The sequence below is a fragment of the Crotalus tigris genome, unplaced genomic scaffold (genome assembly GCF_016545835.1).
Source record: "Crotalus tigris isolate CLP2741 ecotype Arizona unplaced genomic scaffold, ASM1654583v1 scf7180000020216.623372, whole genome shotgun sequence".
Taxonomy (NCBI): Eukaryota; Metazoa; Chordata; class Lepidosauria; order Squamata; family Viperidae; genus Crotalus; species Crotalus tigris.
Window position 1 is genome coordinate 276,733 of NW_024097909.1, and position 20,747 is coordinate 297,479.

General features: G+C 54.0%; 1 protein-coding gene across 1 annotated transcript in view; it reads right to left on the minus strand.

The window, feature by feature from the left end:
- COL11A2 (collagen type XI alpha 2 chain) overlaps positions 1-12,769 on the minus strand; it is a 50,901-nt gene extending 38,132 nt beyond the window's left edge. The window contains exons 1-5 of the mRNA XM_039365966.1: positions 12,510-12,769; positions 6,289-6,465; positions 5,623-5,833; positions 4,518-4,680; positions 4,282-4,419 (exon numbers count right to left, since the gene is read on the minus strand). Coding sequence (XP_039221900.1) covers positions 4,282-4,419; positions 4,518-4,680; positions 5,623-5,833; positions 6,289-6,465; positions 12,510-12,573 — 753 coding nt within the window. The 5' untranslated portion in view covers positions 12,574-12,769. The remainder of the gene's footprint in view (positions 1-4,281; positions 4,420-4,517; positions 4,681-5,622; positions 5,834-6,288; positions 6,466-12,509) is intronic.
- Between the last annotated feature and the right edge of the window lie 7,978 nt (positions 12,770-20,747).

The window sequence follows — 20,747 nt, forward strand, 5'->3', positions numbered from 1 at the left end:
AATAGCGAATTTGTCAATGCCAATGGTGTTCAAGTGGTGCTCCAATTGTTTTGGGATTGCACCGAAGGCGCCTATGACTATTGGTACTACCCTTGCTTGCTTTTGCCACAGTCTTTCTATTTCTATTTGTAGGTCTTTGTATTTTGTTATCTTCTCCAGTTCTTTCTCTTCTATTCTGCTGTCCCCAGGCACTGCCACGTCCACTATCCAGACTTTTTTGTCTTTCTTATCGACAATTGTTTATTATTATTGTTGTTGTTGCTGTTGTTGTTTTGTTGCTGTTGTTGTTATTGTAATTATCTATTACTATTATTATTATTATTATTATTATTATTACTATTATTATTATACTGGGAGTTTTTAAGAAGAGACTGGACAGCCATTTGTTCAAAACGGTATAGGATTTCCTGCCTGAGCAGGGGGTTGGACTAGATGACCTCCAAGGTCCCTTCCAACTTTACTACTACTACTACTACTACTACTACTACTACTACTACTACTATTATTATTATTATCATTCATCGCACAGTCAGCCAGATGTTCAGACTGGATTTGGCATTTTGTCTACCTATCGAATCCTTACCCAGGACCTGGGATAGGCAGATGTGGATGTTTGATGGTATTACAGATATCGTCGCAGGATGGAAGCAGTTCCTAGTAAGGCCGCCTTTTGCAATTGACTAATAGCGAATTTGTCAATGCCAATGGTGTTCAAGTGGTGCTCCAGTTGTTTTGGGATTGCATCCAAGGAGCCTATCACTATTGGTACTACCCTTGATTGCTTTTGCCACAGTCTTTCTATTTCTATTTGTAGGTCTTTGTATTTTGTTATCTTCTCCAGTTCTTTCTCTTCTATTCTGCTATCTCCAGGCACTGCCACATCCACTCTCCAGACTTTTTTGTCTTTCTTCTCGACAATTGTTAAGTCTGGGGTGTTATGTTGCAGGTGCTTGTCTGTTTGAATTCTGAAGTCCCAGAGCAGTTTAATTTTATCATTTTCTATGACTTTCTCTATTTTATGATCCCACCAGTTTTTGCTTACAGGCAAATGATATTTTTTGCAGATCTTCCAATGCACCATTGTTGCTACTTTGTCATGCCGCTGCTTGTAATCAGTCTGTGCAATCTTCTTGCAACAGCTTACCAAGTGGTCCACTGTTTCTTCAGCTTCTTTGCATAGGCGGCACTTACTGTCTGTTGCTGTCTTCTCAATTTTGACTTTGTATGCATTTGTCCTTAAGGCTTGGTCTTGTGCAGCCAGAATTAGTCCCTCGGTCTCTTTCTTCAATTTTCCTGCTCTTAGCCATTGCCAGGTTTTTATTATTATCTGCTTTCCCAGCTATTTTTTTCATGTATTGGCCATGTAGTGCTTTGTCTTCCCATGCCTCTATTCTGTTCTTCATTTGGTCTTTCTTGTAGGCCAGTTTGGTCTCTCCAGTAGTTAGTAAGCCTTCCTGATATACTAATTTCAGTGCATCTTCATCATTGTTCTTCAGATATTCTTCCAAAGCCATTTTTTCTTCTTCAACCATCTGATGTACTTGTAGCATTCCACGCCCCCCTATTTGCCTTGGTAGATAAAGTCTATCAATGTCACTGCGTGGATGAAGGGCATGATTCATTGTCGTTATTTTTCTGGTCTGCCTATCCATTGCTTTTAGTTCTGCTTGAGTCCAGTCCACTATTCCAGCTGTGTACCTAATGACTGGGATTGCCCAGGTGTTGATTGCCTTTATGGTATTTCCTCCATTGAGTTTGGGATTTTAAGATCTTCTTCACTCTCTTGATGTATTCACCTCTAATCTTTTTCTTGACTTCAGTGTGCTTGATGTTGTCAGCTTGAAGGATACCCAAGTATTTGTAGTACTCTTCCTCATCCAGACTCTTAATGTTATTTTCGTGGGGCATCTTGATTCCTTCAGTTTTCATTATTTTTCCTTGTTTGATAGTAAGTGTGGCACATTTGTCCAAGCCAAACTCCATACAATATCTTGGCTATATATACGGACAGTGTTGAGCAGCGATTCTATTTCAGATGATGTTTTTCCATACAGCTTCAGATCATCCATGTAAAGGAGGTGGGATAGTCTGCAGATGTTTTTGATGTTTGATAGCCATGTCCTGAGTTATTCAGTATTGTTGACAGAGGAAATAGTGCAATAACAAATAGTAATGGTGATAATGAATCTCCTTGAAATATTCCTCTCTTGATATTAACCTCTCCCAGCTTCTCACCATTGATCTGCAACTGTGTCTTCCATTGTGCCATCGATCTTTGCACAAATTTTCTGATGTTTCTACTGACTCCTGTTATTTCTAGGCACTTTATTATCCAATCATGTGGCAGAGAGTCAAATGCCTTTTTGTAGTCAATCCATGCCACATTCAGGTTGGTCTTCCTTCTCTTGCAGTTTTCCAAGATCATTTTGTCTATTAGGAGTTGATCTTTTGTTCCTCTGCTATTGGGGCGGTTTCCTTTCTGCTCAGGTGGAAAGAGATTGTTTTCAACTAGATGCTGTTGTACTGCATCAGCTACCACACCAGTTAGTAATTTGAAAGTTGTTGGTAAGCAGGTAATTGGCCTGTAGTTACCTGGTGTTGCCCCTTTTGCTGGATTTTTCATTATTAGGTAGGTTTTCCCAGTTGTTAGCCACTTTTCAATTTCTCCTCCTTGTAGTATATTGTTGAACTGCTTGGCAATGAGTGGGTGTATAACAGTTAGATGTTTCAACCAAAACCCATGCAGTTCATCTTCACCTGGTGCTGACCAATTTTTGATTTTCTTTGCTCTTTTTTCTACCATTTTTGTTGTTATTACTAGTTCTTTCATTTCAACTTCTGTTTTATTTGCATCCACCTCTTTTAACCAAGCTGCATCCTTGGTGTATTTCTTTGGGTTATCCCATTCTGCTTCCAGAATATGTTCTTTGGGTTGATGATTCCCATATCTGGATTGGCACTGTTTCTTCCTTGTTTCTGATTGGATTGCAGTTTCTCCAATGGATTGGTAGGTTTCTGATTGGATTGAAATTGGAGGTTCTGCCTATAGTTTGCAATTCGAGCTTCATATCTACTGATTTTCCTGGCTATAGCTGTTATTTGTTGCTTTATTATTTCCAGTGCTTCCTTGATCTTCCTTGTTTCTAAGTGGTATTTCTTGATTAGGTATTCTTTGGTCTTCTTGTTCTTCAGCTTCTTTTCTTTCATCTGTTCTAGCTTGCTTGCATGTGATCTTAACTTGCTGATCTTATTTTCTAGTCTAACCTTCCATTTTTGTGGTGCACTGTTTGTTTGTTTTTCTTTTTTGTTGATTTTACATCCCAGGTATTCTGTTATAACTGCAGCTGTGCTGTACATTAATTGGTTTGTTTCTTGCAGTGAATTGGTGCTTATACTTGCTATTGCAGTATTTGCATCTTTTAATGCTTGTGCTAGCTGTTTCTTTGGAACAAGCTTCAATGCAGGCAGCCTTATTCTGTTGTTTTTGTGCTGTTCTAGATGCTCAGTTATTCTTTGTTTCAATTCTTTTATTTCTTTAGTTAGAGGGTTTTGTTCTTCCTGAGGAAGAGGTGCCTGGTTTCCAAATGAGAACAGTTGTATATCTCTACTGGATTCTTTCACTGCCAACTCCCCCTGGTTTGCCTCTACATTCTGAATTACTTCTTGTAAGGCTTTGATTTCTTTGCCCTGGGTAAACCTTTGCAGTTCGTCCAATTCTGTTTCTGTAAATACTTTATTTCGTATTATAAATCGGCGTTGATCTGCTAGTCTCTGTTCTGTTATTTCTGATTCTGGATGTTGTTCTTTCCAGAACTGGTGCATTCGTTTTAGATATCCTCGTCTTGTTGGACTTGATCTGTAGTAACAGATCATTATTTCTTTGTTTTCCATCACTGTGTATCTGCGACGGGTAAACACCTTTTCTTCCAGTAGTTCTGCAGCTGCTGGCCCTGGTTGCTCAGCCAACAGTCCTGAGTCCTGTAACCCATTTTTCACCAGATATCCAGGAACTCCAATATCTAGCGGACGGTATCCGGCATTCTGCAATTTACGTCTCACCATATTTTTTATGGGAGAGACACTCTTTGTCTGACTCCTCTGATGAGACCTGTCCAGTATGGTTGAACCTCTGGCATAGCTCTCATCTTCCTCAGAGTACACAAGCCCCACAACCACGTCAAGGTAGTATTATTATTATTATTTTGACTTTGGGGGCCAAACACCAGCAAATAAAATACACCAACCGCCCCCCCCCCCCGCAGCTTGTTTCCCCGCCCTCACCTCAGGCCTGGGGGGCCTCTGCCGAGCTTCCAGGGCTTGTGGCTTCTGGGGGGGCCCCCCGCAGTCCGGGCTGTAGCGCTGGCAGTAGTCCTGGGCATCCCGGGGGCTGGGGCTGATCAGCAGCTGTTGGATCTCTCCCTGAAAAGATGGGGCAGGGGCACAGGGCAGGTGAGGTGGGGCTCGGAGCCTCGGCGGGGGGGGGGGAGGGCGGTGAAAAGAGTGGGGGGGGCTGCTACCTCAAAGACCCCCTCGTCCAGGATCCGGGCCCCGAAGATGGTGATGCCCTTGGTGTCCAGCACGGGGCGGTTCCCCCGCGGGAGGGGCAGGCTGGCTCTCTTCTCGCAGTCCAGGAAGAGGGTCACCTGCTGCTTCTTCACGCTGAAGGCCAGCCGATGCCACCTGCGGGGACAAGGTGGACCCCCCCTGCTCAGCCCCTGCAGCCACACGGGCACCGGAAGGCTGGGGAAGGACTTTCGGAGGGAGGGAGGAGAACTGGCAGAAGAGTGCCCGGTGCGTGCCAGGTGCCAACTTATCTACCCGTCTGCGGTCCCAGGTAAAGAGCTGGGAGGGGCTTCTGGGCACCTGTTCTAGGTGCCTCCCCTGCCCCCCTCCCTGTTGGTCTCTTAGCCAGCTCAGCTTTTGCTCGTCTCTCTTCCTCTTCCTGCCCCCCCTCTGACACCCCCTCCCCAGATTTTAAGCCCCCCAAAGAGCTAAAAGCGCCTTGAAGCAAGGACAAGAAGGGAGCCAAAGGGCCTAGGGACCAGGCCTCCTTCGGCAAAAGGGACACAAGGGGAGGGGGCCCAAGACCAAATGCTCCCCGGCAGCCCCCCCCCCAAGCCCTGGTCTCTTGCGGCCTCAAGGCCCAGGAGCGTGAGCTGGGGAGTGCCAAAGAAGCCGCAGGGGTTCGTGAGGTCACGCAGTCCACCTCCTGGTTCCAAGCGTGAACTGGAGGTCAAGCAGCAAAGAGGGGAGGGTCTCCGGCTTCTGCTTGGGCCAACTAAGGAAAGTGTGGGGGGGTCACCCCCAACTCCACCACTACACCGACACTGGGACCCTCCGGAGCCAAGTGGGGGATCCAGGATGCCGGTGGGCGAGAAACACGCCACCCCCAGGAGACCCTGGAACCTTCCTCCACCTGCCCCCTGCCCTCTTTCCCCTTCTGGGGTCCCCCAGGCTGTTCTGCTCCCCAAAGCAGACCCCCCACTTCTCCCCCCCCTCCTGGGAGAGGTGGGCTTAGCTGCCACGGCCACGGCTGTCACTCACAGGCTCCGCCGGGGGTTCCGACCCCAGAGCCTGCGCAACGGGGCTGACCAGCGTCCCCCGTGGGCGGCGGGGACTCACCTGCCGTCGGTCAGGTTGGCCCCTCGGAAGACCGGCAGCTCCTCGGGGTCCGGCCGGCCGCCCTGGTCGCGGTAGAGGAAGCGCAAGGAGCGGCCCAGCTCGACGCCTAGCTGCTGCACGCCGTGCCGGTCGTAGACGGAGAGCAGGACGGCCGGGTGGCCCGGCTCGGCCTTCAGTAGCGCCATCAGGGAGAAGTCCTCGGGGAACTCACCTGGACGGGGGGCAGGGAGGGGGGGCAGAGCTGCCGGTGGGATCCCTGGCTGGGCAGGGGGTGGGTGGGGGGATCCACCGCCCCTTCCCCTCCTCCGGACCCCCAAGGGCAGGGGTCGGCAACCTTGGCTCTTTTATGACGCGTGGACTTCAACTTCCAGAATTCCTGAGCCAGCTGTGCTGGCTCAGGAATTCTGGAAGTTGAAGTCCACGCGTCATAAAAGAGCCAAGGTTGCCGACCCCTGCCCAAGGGCAAAAGCCACCCCCCCCCTCGGGAAGGCCTGCAGGCGGGAGCTCACCTGGTGAAGCCTTTCCTCCCATGTGGATGCCGCGGACGAAGGCAACCGACGGGGGCTTCGCCGTGTCCCGGTTGGCCTGGTTCGCCGTCTTTTCTGGGCGACCCCCGGGAGACGCCCTCCCCTACCACCAACTCCCCCCTCCCCACCTGTGGGGTACCTGGGAAGAGCTGCCGCGTCGGGGCGCTGATCTGGGCCCGTCTGGATATCCGGAAGGCCGCCTCCGGGCCGGACCCCGTTGCTGCACGCTTCCCGGGGCAGAAGCCCGTCGTCCGGCGGACCCCCTCGGGCTCCGTCTGCAGCTGCATGGCCTTCAGGACGTCGACCACCGGGTCGGCTGCGGGAAGAGGGGGGTTGGGGAGAGGCCGGCTGGGTGAGGATGGTGCCCCCTCCTCAAATTCCCTCTCCTCGGTGCTGATCCCCCCCAGCGCCTCTCTCCAACCCCTCAACAGATGCCGGCTTCCCCTCGGATTGCGTCTGCCCAGGAGCCCCCCTGCGCAGACCCTGAGCCCTGGCCGAAGGGTTGGGGTCCTCCATTCCCCCCCCCCAGGCCCCCTGAGACCCTCCCAATCCTTCCTTCCGCTGTCTGTGTTTGGGCCCTTTGCAGATCCGCCTGGCCCAGCCGTAAGGCAGAAAGGGGGAGTCCCTTTGCCTGGATCCCCAGATCCCAAACTCCAAACTTTCCCAGAATCTCCAAAGCCCCCAAAGGTAAAAGACAAGAAGCCACGGAGGGAAACTAATCAAGGAGAGAAGCAACCTGGAACTAAGGAGAAACTTCCTGACAGTGAGAGCAATTAGCCAGTGGAACTACCTGCCTCCAGAAGCGGTGAGTGCTCCAACACTGGAGGTTTTTAAGACGAGACTGGACAGCCATTGGTCTGAAGTGGTATAGGGTTTCCTGCCTGAGCAGGAGGTTGAGCTAGATGACCTCCAAGGTCCCTTCCAACATTATTAGTATTATTATTATTATTATTATTATTAGTAGTAGTAGTAGTAGTAGTAGTGGTGGTAGTAGTAGTAGTAGTATACTGGGAGTTTTTAAGAAGAGACTGGACAGTCACTTGTCTGAAATGGTATAGGGTTTCCTGCCTGAGCAGGGGGTTGGACTAGATGACCTCTAAGGTCCCTTCCAACTTTATTATTATTGTTGTTGTTGTTTTGTTGTTGTTTTGTTGTTGTTATTGTTATTATTATTATACTGGAAGTTTTTAAGAAGAGACTGGGCAGCCCTTTGTCTGAAATGGTATATAGGGTTTCCTGCCTGAGCAGGAGGTTGTACTAGATGACCTCCAAGGTCCCTACCAACTTTATTATTATTATTATTATTATTATTATTATTAGTAGTAGTAGTAGTAGTAGTAGTAGTAGTAGTATATCACACCAGCCACATCTGGGGGGGGGACCGTTTTCACCATTTCTTTTTTGCAAGAACTGGCCGCAAGAAGTGGCCGCAGAGCTGTGTGTGTGTGTGTGTGTCCCGCTTGGCCACGGGTCCAGCTAGATCAGTGGTTCTCAACCTTTTTAATGCCGCGACCCCTCCCAACCGGTCGTAAGTCGAGGACTACTCAACCGGTCGTAAGTCGAGGACTACTCAACTGGTGCAGCACCGTTTGCAGAATGGGACTTTTGGCGGGCTCAGCAGGGCAGAGACAGCCTGGACAATTCCTATTGGCTTTGGAAAGCCAATAGAATTAGACTCTATTCAAGAGAGTCTATTCTATTGGCTTTCAAAAGCCAATAGTATAAAAGAGAGGAGCACAGCTAAGGAAAAGGGGGGAAAAATGGCGGACTGCGTTGTTTGGCGACCCCCGTGAAATGGTCGTTCGACCCCAAATGGGGTCCTGACCCACAGGTGGAGAACCACTGGTCTAGATGTCCTCACTGGCCTCTCTTTCGGCCGGCACCCAGGGACTTAAGGAGGAACTGAAGGGAGAGCTGGGACAGCCCCGGCTGCAAAGGATTCCTCAAGCGTGTGTATGCAAAGCCATGCCAGGTTGCGGGGTCACACGGGACTCTTTGCCAGAGAGGCCAAAGGGTCTCCCCTCCACCAGCAGCGCCCCCCTCCCCCCTTGGCAGGGCAGCTGCTGGCTCAGGGGGCTGCCTTTCCCCCTCGGAAGTGGGGGGGACATTCCCCTGGCCTGGCCCCACCCCAGCCGACAAAGAGCTCTGTGTGGACGCCAAAGGCAGCGGCTTCATTGCTGAGGGAGCCTCTGCTATCTTTAGAGTCTTCGCTGCAGCCCCGGGACCCCCCCCCCGGCCGAGCAGACCCTGGCCGGGATGGCAGGGAAGATTCCCCCCCACCAAAGCTGGGAGGGTGGCCCCTCAGGACCCCCCCAAATCAGAGTTCTCTCCCTCCTGTCCGAGGGGGGCGGCCGGCCTTCCAAAGAGACAGAAAGGGGAGATCAAAGCGCTCCTGGCAACCTGCCCGGAGGGGTCTCCTGGGGCTGAGCCCCCCCCCGTCCCTCCCTGCTAAAAGGGGATGATATTTCCTCCCCCCCCCCAACCGTGTGTTGGGCCTGGCTGAGTCTGTCCGCCCTCCGTTTGCACAAGGTGTAGGGCAGAAAGGGAGTTAGGGGAGGGCGGGAGGGAGAAGATGGGGAATGAGAAGAGAGGGAGTGAGGGAGGGAGGGATGAAAGAAGGAAGGAAGGAGATGGGGAATGAGAAGGAAGGAAGGAAGGAGATGGGGAATGAGAAGGGAGGGAGGGAGGGAGGAAGGAAGGAAGGAGATGGGGAATGAGAAGGGAGGGAGGGATGAAAGAAGGAAGGAAGGAGATGGGGAATGAGAAGGGAGGGAGGGATGAAAGAAGGAAGGAAGGAGATGGGGAATGAGATGGAGATGGGGAATCAGAAGGAAGGAAAGAAGGAGACAGGGAATGAGAAGGGAGGGAGGGAGGGGAGGGAGGGAGGGAGGGAGAAAGGAAGGAAAGAAGGAAAGGAGGGAGGGAAGAAGGAAGGAAGGAAGAAGAGAGAGAGAGAGATCGGGAAGAAAGAAAAGAGCCATCCACACTTCAACCAGAGACTTTCCAGAGGGCCAAACAGGCAGAAGCCCAACAGGGAAGGTTTCCCCTAAACCTCAGCAAGAGAGAAACTTTCCTTGCTCACTTTTTGCCCGAATTTTGGCAGGGAGACCACCAGGTCAGACAACCATCTTGTGAGGTAGGCTGAGCTGGCAGAAGCGGGCCGGATCCAAAACGTCACCCCGTGAACTCGAAGCCCAGCGGTGGGATCACCACAGTGCACACAGGCAGAAGTTCAACAGGCGCAATGGGGGTCATCTTTCCTCTCACTGCCGAAGAGACTGGGAGGCTAAGATAACAGCTCCCATCATCCCCCCGTTGGACTAATAGTAGGCATTGCAATCCTAGAATTCTACGGCTAGAATGGACCTCAAGAGGTCATGTAGTCCAGCCCCGTGCTCAAGCAGGAGGTCCTATATATCCTTTCAGATAGGTGACTGTCCAGTCTTTTAAAAAAAAAAAAAAAAAAAATCTCTGGTGATGGAGCACCCACAATTTCTGGAGGCCGGTTGTTCCACGGGTTAATTGTTCTCCCTGTCAGGAAATTCTTCCTTAATTCCAGGTTGCTTCTCTCCTTAATTAGCCGCCCTCTGGTGCTCTGGAGAATAATTTGAACCCGCTCCCCTTTGGGGCAACCCCTCAAACACTGGAATACTGGGATCGTGTATAGATATTCCCAGTTCCAGAAACGGTTCCTTGTATGTGTTAGCCTCCGGTCTCCTCATCCTCTGGGTTGCTCTTCTCTGCTCCCTCTTTCTACAGTCTCAACCTCTTTTTCAGCTCTTGGCAACCAAAACGGCGTGCGGTGGTCCACGGGTGTAAAGCCCCATTGTCGCTTTCAACGACTTTGATGCTATGATCCCTGGGTTGTCAATTCTTGGGGTTTTTCCCTGTCATGATGTCACACACACACACACACACACACACAAAGACACACACCAACGTGATCCCTCTCAGGTCATCAGAAGATGGACTAGAGCAGGGGTCTTCCAACGCATGTGCCTGGCTGAGGAATTCTGGGAGTTGAAGTCCACCAGTCATCAAAGGGTCAAGTTGGAAGACCCCTGGACTAGATGACCTCTCTAGATCCCCCCCAAAAGGATCCACCTGTTTTTGAGCCCCCCCGATCCAAGTGGGTTCCCACCAGGGCAGGCCAACTTCAGGAAAGGACCCCCCCTACCTGGCTGACCCACCCCATGGGGGGGGGAAGCACGGGGCATGGGAACATCAAGTGGCAATGAGTGCCAGAGGCATCCGGGCAGTGCCAGAAAGCCAGGAAGACGCTTATCTTTTCTTTCTTTCTTTCTTTCTTTCTTTCTTTTTCTTTCTTTCTTTCTTTTTCTTTCTTCCTTCCTTCCTTCTTTCCTTCCTCCCTACCTTCTTTCCTTTCTTTCTTTCATTCTTTCTTTCTTTCTTTCCTTCCTTTCTTTTTCTTTTTTCTTTTTCTTTCCTTCCTTCGTTCCTTTTTCTCTTTCTCTTTTTTCTTTCTTCCTTCCTTCCTTCCTCCCTTTTTTCTTTCTTCCTTCTTTCTTTTTCTTTCTTTCCTTCCTTTCTTTTTCTTTCTTTCTTTCATTCATTCATTCATTCTTTCTTTCTTTCTTTCTTTCCTTCTTTCCTTCCTTTCTCTTCCTTTCCTTAGTTCCTTTCTTTTTCTTTCTTTCTTTCTTTTTTCTTTCTTTCTTCCTTCCTTTCTCTTTCTTTCCTTTTTCTTTCTTTCTTCCTTCCTTTTTCTTTCTTTCTTTCCTTCCTTCCTTCCCTCCTTTCTTTTTCTTTCTTTTTTCCTTCTTTCCTTCCTTTTTCTTTCTTCCTTCCTTCCTTTCTTATTAATTTATTCAATTTATCTCTCATCCATCTCGCTCTCCCGGCAGCCCCTCCTCCTCCTCCTCACGAACCCCCCTCGACGGCCAGGGATACTTGAGGAGGCCACCCAATTGAGGGGGGGCTTCTCCGAGCCGGGGTGGGAGGTGCAGGTCGAGGGGAGGGATCCCCAAAAGGCCCAGGAGCGAAGGCGGGCAAAGCAGAGTCCCGGAGGAAGGGGCACGTCGGGGAGGGGGGGGCGCTGCTCGCCTGGCATGGGTGGGGGGGGCCGCCAAAGGGTTTTTTCGGGCCGCCGCCCAAAGGCAAACAAGCCCCGCCCGGGAGGCAGCGCGGCGGACACTCGCTCACTGTTCCCGACGCACAAAGGCCGCCCTGTCTGGGCAGACGCCGCGCCGCCGCGGGGAGGGCAGCGGGGAAGGCGAGGCGGCCGCTCCGGAGCCGCTGCCGCCCCCTCCCCTCCCTTCCCTTCCCCGGCAGCTTCGGGAGACCCCCCCCCACCCGCGCCCCCCACCCGGAGAATCGCTGCCTGGTCGGAGCTGGGGGGCGCTCGACCCTCCCCCTCCCCTTCTAAACCTATAGGAAAACATATAAAAAAAGGTTGCTGGAATTGGGTCGGTCTCGTTTAAGGAAGAGAAGGACGAGGGGGGACAGGATAGCAGTCTTCCAGTCTCTCAGGGGCTGCCCCAAAGAAAAGGCAGTCAAGCTCTTCTCCAAAGCACCAGAAAGGAAGGAGAAGCAACGGATGGAAACTGATCAAGGAAAAAAGCAACCTAGAACTAAGGAGAAACTTCCTGACAGTGACAACAATTAACCAGTGGAACTGCCTGCCTCCAGAAGCAGTAAATTCTCCAATACTAGAAGTTTTTAAGAAGAGACTGGACAGCTGTTGAAATGGTGTAGGGTGTCCTGCCTGAGCAGGGGGGTCGGACTAGAGGACCTCCGAGGTCCCTCCCAACTATTATTATTATTATTATTATTATTATTATTATTATTATTATTATTATTATTATTATTATTATTATTATTATGGATCATCGCACAGTCAGCCAGATGTTCAGACTGGATTTGGCATATTGTTTATTTTTAATATATTATTATTATTATTATTATTATTATTATTATTAACTATCCTCTGCCTGCCCGTCGAGGGAGCGCGCCCGCGGGGCTGGGGAGGGGGGGGTCGAGCAAACGACCCGCGGGAGGCAGCTCACCACGTGGCGGCGCCCCGTCGGACCCGCGCCCGCCACCTGCCGGTGCTTGAGGCTCAGAGACTGGACCTGGCGGCGGTGGCACCTCGGCGGGCAGTGGACACCGAAGAGGCTGCCCCTTCCTCCTCCTCGCCCCCCCCCGCGGGACCGAGACAGGTCCCGTCCGGGCTTCTCCGCGCAAATTACCCCCCTGCCCCCCCTGCAGCGCCCACCTCCCGTCAGGTTCCCGGCCCGAGAGGACTGGGTGGGGGGACCCCCGACCCTCCCCCCGGGCAGCTCCCGACGACCCCCGGCCGCCCCCAGGCGGGCGACCCCCGGGCGCCTCGTCCGGGCTTACCTGCTTGAGCGGCCAGGCAGGCGGGGAGCAGGAGCAGCAGGAGCAGCCGTCGGGCGAGCTCCATAGCCCCGGAGCCTACGGAACGGGCGACCGGGACCGTCTTGCCGTCGGGCCTGGGGCAGCGGCGCCGTCCGGGCAGGAGCGCAAGGAGCGGCGGCGGCGGCGGTGCGTCTCCGGCGGTGCCCCAGACAGCCTGGCTCGCCGTCCGGTCCTCCTGCCTCTCGTCCGGCCTGGACGGCCCCCGCCCCGCCCTGGCCTGACCGCCCCCTCGCCGCCCCCGCCCCGCCGGCCTCCCTCCGTCCCTGTCCGCCTCTCCTTTCCCTTTGCGCGGCGCTGCACCGGTTGGATGTCCGCCCAGGAGCCCGCTAGATCTCCTCTAGGGGGCCCTCGACGCGGCGAAGACCCCCCCCCTCCTTTCCTCTCTCTCGCCCGCCGTCCTGCCCCCCCCAAAAGCTGAAAAGCTCTTTCTTCTTTGCTGTTCTGTTCCCTTTCTTGACCCCCCCCCTTGTGGGAAGGGAGCTGCTTGGCACCTACTGAAGCCCCCCCCCGCACATACCACGGAGACCCCCCCCAAAGGAACCAGTGGATGAGCCCAGGTTGCAGGGATAGGAAGGAGCAGAGACCCCCGTTTCAGGGTGAGGTGGTCGTCCAGCCTCACCCCCCCTCCTCCCTCTTATTTCTGACTTCCTTGAGTGACACCCCATCTTTTCCGCCCTGGGGGGGGGTGCCCAAGAATGGAAGGGATAAAAACAGGCTCCAAACTCTCAGCATTTAAAAGCCCACCAAAGAGACGCCTCTTCACTGTGGGGGGAGGGGGCTGGGAGCAGAGACCCTCCTCCAGGCTGCGCCTAGCTCAAGGAAGTGAGCCCAGCCACAGCAGCTCCAGAGGTGAACACAAAGAGCCCCCCCTCAACCTGGGGGGGCATCTCCCAGGATCCGTAGAAGGCTTTCCTCCCCCACCAGCCAGCAGCATCCTGAGTTTGCTAGTCTGAGGGGCCACAGGGCAGGGAATTAGGAATATTGTAGTCCGAGCCAGCTAAAGTCCCTGGGGTCTGGCAGGAAGATACACACGCGCACACACACACACAGACACACACCGCAAAGAAAAGGGGGGGGTTCCCATTTGCCCAGATCAAATGGTCTCACAAGAAGCAACTGATGGAAACTCATCCAGGAGAGAAGCAACCTGGAACTAAGGAGATACTTCCTGACAGTGAGAACAATTAACCAGTGGAACCACCTGCCTCCAGAAGCGGTGAATGCTCCAACATTGGAAGTTTTTAAGAAGAGACTGGGCAGCCATTTGTCTGAAATGGTGTAGGGCAGTGGTTCTCAACCTGTGGGTCGGGACCCCATTTGGGGTCGAACGACCATTTCATGGGGGTCGCCAAACAAGGCTGTCCGCCATTTTTTTCCCCTTTTCTTTGGCCACACCCCTGGCACCTAGTGATGTATAAGTGGTTGGGGATCACCACAACATGGGGAACTGTATTCTGGGGTCGCGGCATTAGAAAGGTTGAGAACCACTGGTGTAGGGTTTCCTGCCTGATCAGGGGGTTGGACTGGATGACCTCTGAGGTCCCTTCCAACTTTATTATTATTACAAGATTGAACATGTAGATTTTAAACCTTTTTTTATTAGGTATAATGCCAGAAAAGACTAACAAACAAAGCTTACGTTTGATTTTGCGTGTCACAACAACAGCGGCAAGAATTATATTTGCGCAATACTGGAAAAATAAAGGAATACCATCAGATGAAGAGATAATCAGAAAAAATACTAGAGTGCGCAGAGAAAGGAAAACAAGAAATGGAATATTATCAAACTTGGGACTTACTTCATCGACAGCTAGAAGAAAGAATAAAGGATTGGGAATGAAATAGATATTAGCGAATGTAAACTCAGACAGCACGTTGGTTGAAAAATTATTACTGAATGTATGGGGGGGGGAAACTAGTAAAAACTTTTACAAAGAAAATAAAGAAGCAACGGGTGGAAACTCATCAAGGAGAGAAGCAACCTAGAACTAAGGAGAAACTTCCTGACAGTTAGAACAATTAACCAGTGGAACAGCCTGCCTCCAGAAGCAGTAAATGCTCCAACACTGGAAGTTTTTAAGAAGAGACTGGACAGCCATTTGTCTGAAATGATGTAGGGTTTCCTGCCTGAGCAGGGGGTTGGACTAGATGACCTCCAAGGTGCCTTCCAACTTTATTATTATTGTTGTTGTGTTGTTGTTGTTGTATTGCCTCTGATGTCCCTTCTAACTGTGTTATTCTGTTATCGTTACAGAAAGGGAATCCCACAGAAAGAGTAGAGGGAAGAGAGGCATGGTGTGTGTGTGTGTGTGTGTGTGTGTGTGTGTGTGTGTGGTGGGGGGCAGGGCTGAGATTTTCCAGGTAGGCAAGATCAAAAGGCAGCCTCCTGGCTTGGGAGGGAGGGGTGAACCTCACATTGGCAAGGGAGGCTCCCATTGGGGGACCCCCCAGCCAGTTTGGGGGGGACCCACAAGCATGAGTACTTACACAGATGCAAGGGTCCGGAGCTCGCTCCCCCCCCTTTAAACCCCATAGAGCTTTGTCTAGCTCAGGGGTCTTCAAGGTTGGCCCTTTGACGACTTGTGGACTTCAACTCCCAGAATCGCGTGCCTTGGCTAAGGAATTCTGGGAATGAAGTCCACAAGTTGTCAAAAGGCCAAGCTAGAAGACACCCTGGTCTATCTGGTTTCCCAGGCTGGGGCTGGGAGGTTCCTGTACCACAGGCAGAATGCAATCCAGTAGTCAGCTTGAAAACTCTTCACACGTGTGGATCCGCTTCCTTGCGCCTCACTCTGCCCCAGAGATCCTGGCTTGGCTGCCCCTGGCATTGGGGTCTGGCCGTTTCAAAGGAACACCCCTCCCCCACGGGCCACGGAGAGCTTCCGAACGGCCAACGCAATTCCAGGACACAAATTGGGGGGGGGGACTATCCCGTTTGGAGTCCTGAGCAGGGGGTTGGACTAGATGACCTCCTATGTCCCTTCCAACTTTTTATTATTGTTGTTGTTTTGTTGTTGTTTCTGTTGCTGTTATTGATGATGATGATGAAAGGGGATTGGAGGGACCCCTCAGCTGAGAGCGAAATAGCCTGACGGCCCTGTCCACCCTGGCATGGGGGTCCCCCCATTATTTATTTATTTATGAGACTTATATACCGCTTTAAGTGCAAGCACTCTCTAAGCGGTGTACATCAGTAAGCAATGTATATATATATATATATATATATATATATATACATTGCCCCCAACAATCTGGGTCCTCATTTTACCTACCCCGGAAGGATGGAAGGCTGAGTCAACCTTGAGCCGGTGAGATTTGAACCGCTGACCTGCTGAACACAGTCAGCTAAAGTGGCCTGCAGTACTGCACCCTAACTGCTGCGCCACCTCGGCTCCTAGCCCCCCACCGATGACCCTTGGGCATGGGAGGGGTCCCCCCTCCCTTCTTCCTCCAGATCCCCCTCCATGGCCCGGCTGCCCCCCAAGCAGGAATGGGCCTTGACCCCAGCAGTTTTCGGTCCCTTTTAAACCCGCCCTCTTTCTAGCCGTGAGTTCCACAGGCCGCAGCTGGGCCAGCTTGCTCAGAGGGCTTGTGCTTGTGCCTGTGTGTGTGTTTGCAGAGATGCCTTTGGGGCTGTCCCACAAGAGGGTCTCCCCATCACCAGCAGGGCCCCATTTTCAGCTGGGACTCTCCGTCCATTCGCCCCCCCCCCCAGCACGACAGCCGCCTGTTCAGCCAGGCAGCGGCTTCCCACAGCTGGGCCCCTCGGCCCTGCGTGACCACAGCTGTTCTGCCTGAAAAGTCCTCTCTGGCCACAGCTGGACAGAGGTGCCTTGGCCTGTCCTGGACAGGGCCTCCCTCCCCCCCCCTCTCCCCCTGCAGCTGAGCCCGGAGCCTAGAAGAGACACTGTAATTAGGAGGCCAAAATTAGCTGGGCTGCCTTCCTGTCCTTTGCCCTGGGGGGGGGCCGGGTGGCAGGGTGGGTGCTGGGCAGAAGATCATCCAAGCTCAGAGGGAGCTCAGTTTGGGGGGGGGAGGAGCAAGGAGCCTGGGCAAGCCAGCATGAGGCTTCTCGCACGAGACAATTTTGCACAAACACACTATTTGGAAAACTAAGGTTTGCCTGCCTCAGGAGGGGAAAGATCCTACGTGGGGGGGGAGGTGTTTGTGCAGGTGTGACAGCAAGAAACAAGCTAGCATAGGGGTCCCCACATTTGTCCCCCTTTAAGACTTGTGGACTTCAACTCCCAGAATTCCCCAGCCAGCAAAGCTGGCTGGGGAATTCTGGGAGTTGAAGTCCACAAGTCTTAAAGGGGGCAGGTTTATGGACCCCTGGGATCACAGGTGCACAACGGCCACCACTTCCATCACAGGCAGGGGATGTTACACACACATAGACACACACACACACACCTGTAAACCTCCACTGCATTTCCCAGCTAGATCCTGACCCAGCCGGAGGAGACAAAGGCTGGCGTCACGTAACGTAGCTGCTTAAACCATGGTTTCCTGCACAAACCATCTCCTCTCTGGATCCCGAGGAGACATCAAGCCACAAAAGTGGGCTGCCCGGCTGAGGGTGATGTGGGGCTGGCGGGGAGGGGCAGCCCTTCCCTCCCGACGCAGGCAATTCTCCCTCCACTTTGCAACGTGGAGCTTCCCCCCCCCCTCACCTGTGCAGGTTCCCCACCTGGGGGGGTCTCTGGACCCTTCCGGAGTCTTCCAGAAGAAAAGCCATGGGGGGGGTGAGTGGCTGCAGACTCAGCCCGAGGCCCCACCGTCTTCACCCCTGCCGTCGAGCTAAGCCCGGATTCTCCAAACTTTGCCCCTTTTCAAACTTGTGGACTTCAACTCCCAGAATGCCCTGGCCAGCCCAGCCTGCAGGAATTCTGGGAGTTGAAGTCCACCAGTCTCCAAAGTGGGCAGGTTTTGGAGGCCCTTGAGCTAAGGCAAAGGTGCTTCATGATTTTGCATGTTGTGTATCGTATGTTTAGGTATGGGTCATGTACGTGTTTCACTTTGAGAGCGGGCAACTAAATTTCATTGTTGGTGTGTGCCGTTGTGCCCACAGTAAAATAATAATAATAATAATAATAATAATAATAATAATAATAATAATAATAATAAGAAGAAGAAGAAGAAGAAGTAGTAGTAGTAGTAGTAGTAGTAGTAGTAGTAGTAGTAGTAGTAGTAGTTGGTAGGGACCTTGGAGGTCTAGTCCAACACCCCCCTTTATGACAACAAAGCTTATCTTATCTTATCTTCATAATTTTTCCAGCTGCTCCTGTCCCCAGCGAAGTTTGCTGCATTCACACAACATTTTTTAAGCCCCGTGGAAAGCAAAGGCAAAAGGGGGCGGGGGGGGCGAGCAGCATAAGGGACCCCCAGGAAATGATCCCGAATTCTTGTTCTTTTAAAGGGAACCAAGGCAGGATATAGATGTGAGTCACAGATGTGACCCAGCAGTAGAAAAGGCCGATGCCGTTGCTGCTTCAGCAATCCACAGCAGCCAGTCCCCCCCCCATTTCTGAGCCCCCCCTCCCAGCCTGAGCAAAGGGAGCCCCCCCCCCAAGCTGTCTGGGCCTCGACTCACCTGTTGTGCAACCTGGCCCAGACCAGCCCTAGCCAGACACACCCACACCCACACACCCTGCACCTTCCCAGCTAGGCCGTTCCAGCTCCCGGAGAGAGACCCGTGGAGCACACTGGGGGTTGTGGGAAAGGAGTTACGGAGATGAGAGTCAGGCCTATTCACACAAATGAGTGCAGAGGCTTCATCCAGGCGAGACCCGGGCCAGTCCAGATGAGGGGCAGGAGGCCAGCAAAAGGCAGGTGGGGGGCGCAGAGAGGGCAGCCCTGGCTCTGGGGACCGGACTTGGGGTGGGTGGGGTCCTGCGGCCGTCCCACTCCACCCTGTCTAATTGTAGCCTTCATCCTGGGATCCATCGGGAGCGCCCTGCCCACCCCTCCCCTCTGGGGCTCGGGCTGCAGCAGAGGGGAAGAGCTGCAGCTGTTTTGGGGGGGGGGCTTCTTTCTCACCAAGTGGGGGAGGGATGGGAGGACATGCCCCCCCCCAGGAAAGACTTGTTCCTTTGCCCCTTCTTGGGAACAGAGGCGTGGTGAGAGCCCCCCCTTAATCATCTCTTTGCTAAAACCCCACAGCCCCCCTCTGCCAGCTCACGGGAGGGGGGTGTAAAGGGGAGGGTCCCATCCTGGCTCCACACATGCCACCTGCCACGGGGGGGGGGAAGCTCAGAAAATGGGCCCCAGAGACGACTCCCCCCCCGGCCGGCAAGGCCAGGAGCCCAGGGATGGTGAAACCGTCTGGGGCACCGCGGGAGGGGGCTGAGGTCGGGCGGCAAGCCCCACGGGAGACGTGGGGGGATCAGTCTCCGGGACACGGGGTCGCTCCGAGGCGTACAGTCGTGCCTTCCGCTTCAGCAACGGCGCCTCTGAGCGCGAGCAGAGCGCCTTCGCTTCCCCCAACCCCACCCCGAAAAGCGCACCCGGTTCCCCGGCGCGCGTGGGGAGAGGGCGCTCTGCGCACCCCAGCAGGGATCCCCGGGAGCGATCCAGAGGCGGTGGGGGGGGGAGAGGGAAGACCCTGGGGGAGGCTGGGCAAGGTGGGGAGGGGGGAATGGCCAGACCCCTCCCTTCCTCGGCTCCTCCCTCCGCTGGAGCGCTGGGTGGGATCCCGGCCGGACGGCGAGGAATGCGCGGCCGGCTATTCTGGGCTGCGGGCGTGGCGGGGCCGGCCGCAGAGCTGCGACCCGCCCTGCCGGCAACGGACGGGCGGAGAAGCAGCAGCCGCAGCCGGTCCCCGCGCTCTGCACGCGCTCAGGAGGCCCTCAGCTCAGCCCAGGGCGGGGAGCCCCCTTCCTCCTCCTCTGCAAGCTCTCGCACTCTGCACGCGCTCAGGAGGCCCTCAGCTCAGCCCAAGGCAGGGGGACCCCTTCCTCCCCGCGTCCCTCCCGCTCTGCAAGCTCTCGCATTCTGCACGCGTTTTGGAAGCCCTTAGCTCAGCCCAGAGCAGGGAGCCCCCTTCCTCCTCTGCAAGCTCTCGCACTCTGTACGCGCTCAGGAGGCCCGCAGCTCGGCCCAGGGTAGGGAGCCCCGTTCCTCCTCCTCCTCTGCAAGCTCTCGCACTCTGCACGCGCTCAGGAAGCCCTTAGCTCAGCCCTGGGCAGGGAGGCCCCTTCCTCCTCCTCCTCTGCAAGCTCTCGCACTCTGCACGCGCTCAGGAGGCCCGCAGCTCGGCCCAGGACAAGGATCCCCCTTCCTCCTTCTCTTGGCGGGCCGGCTGAGTCACCGCCGGCGCAGGGAGGTTTCCCACCGGATCGAGGGGGGGGGGAGGTGAGAACGGACAAGGCCCTTCTGTGCGTCTCCAGGCGGCAGAGACGACCGCAGCCCCGCCGGCTTGGGGGTCAGCCCAGGCCACGGGCGGGGGGGGAGACCGGCCCGCCCTTCCCAGCCGACGGTATGCGGGGACTTTCCTGAAAAGGGGGGGCGGAGGCTCTTTTGCAAAAGACACCCCGCCTGTCTTGTGCCGGGCTGAAAGAGCGCACCGAAATCCTGAGCCCCCCCCAACGAGGACCCCCCCCCCAGAACTGGCTGGTGGGATGCGGAGGGCTGGAGGAGACACCCACCCCAATCCAAGCAATGGGAGACCAGGAGGCCAAGGGGCGGTCTGCCAAGTAGTAGTCCAGCTTGTTGAAGGGGGCAGAGGGGGGCAGAGGGGACCCTCCCCTCCGCTGGCGAGAGGGTGCGGCTGCTGCCCCCAGCAGGCAAGGAAAGAACTGCAGCCTCCTTTCCCCCCCCAGGGCAAAGAACTGGGGTCTTCCAACTTGGCCCTTGGATGACTTGTGGACTTCAACTCCCAGAATTCCTCAGCCAGGCCCCTGCCCTTTGACCGGGAACCCCTTTGCGACTTTAAGATGCCAGGACTTCAATTCCCAGAAGCCCTCAGCCAGGCAGTCTTCCAACTTGGCCCTTGGATGACTTGTGGACTTCAACTCCCAGAATTCCTCAGCCAGGCACGCCTTAGGCGTGCCTGGCTGAGGCATTCTGGGAGTTGAAGTCCACAAGTCATCCAAGGGCCAAGTTGGAAGACCCCCTGGCAAAGAATGAGCCGGTGCAGTGTTGTGTGTGGGATGGGGGGGGGACGGTCCTTTGCACCCAGCGAGAAACCAGACTGCCAGC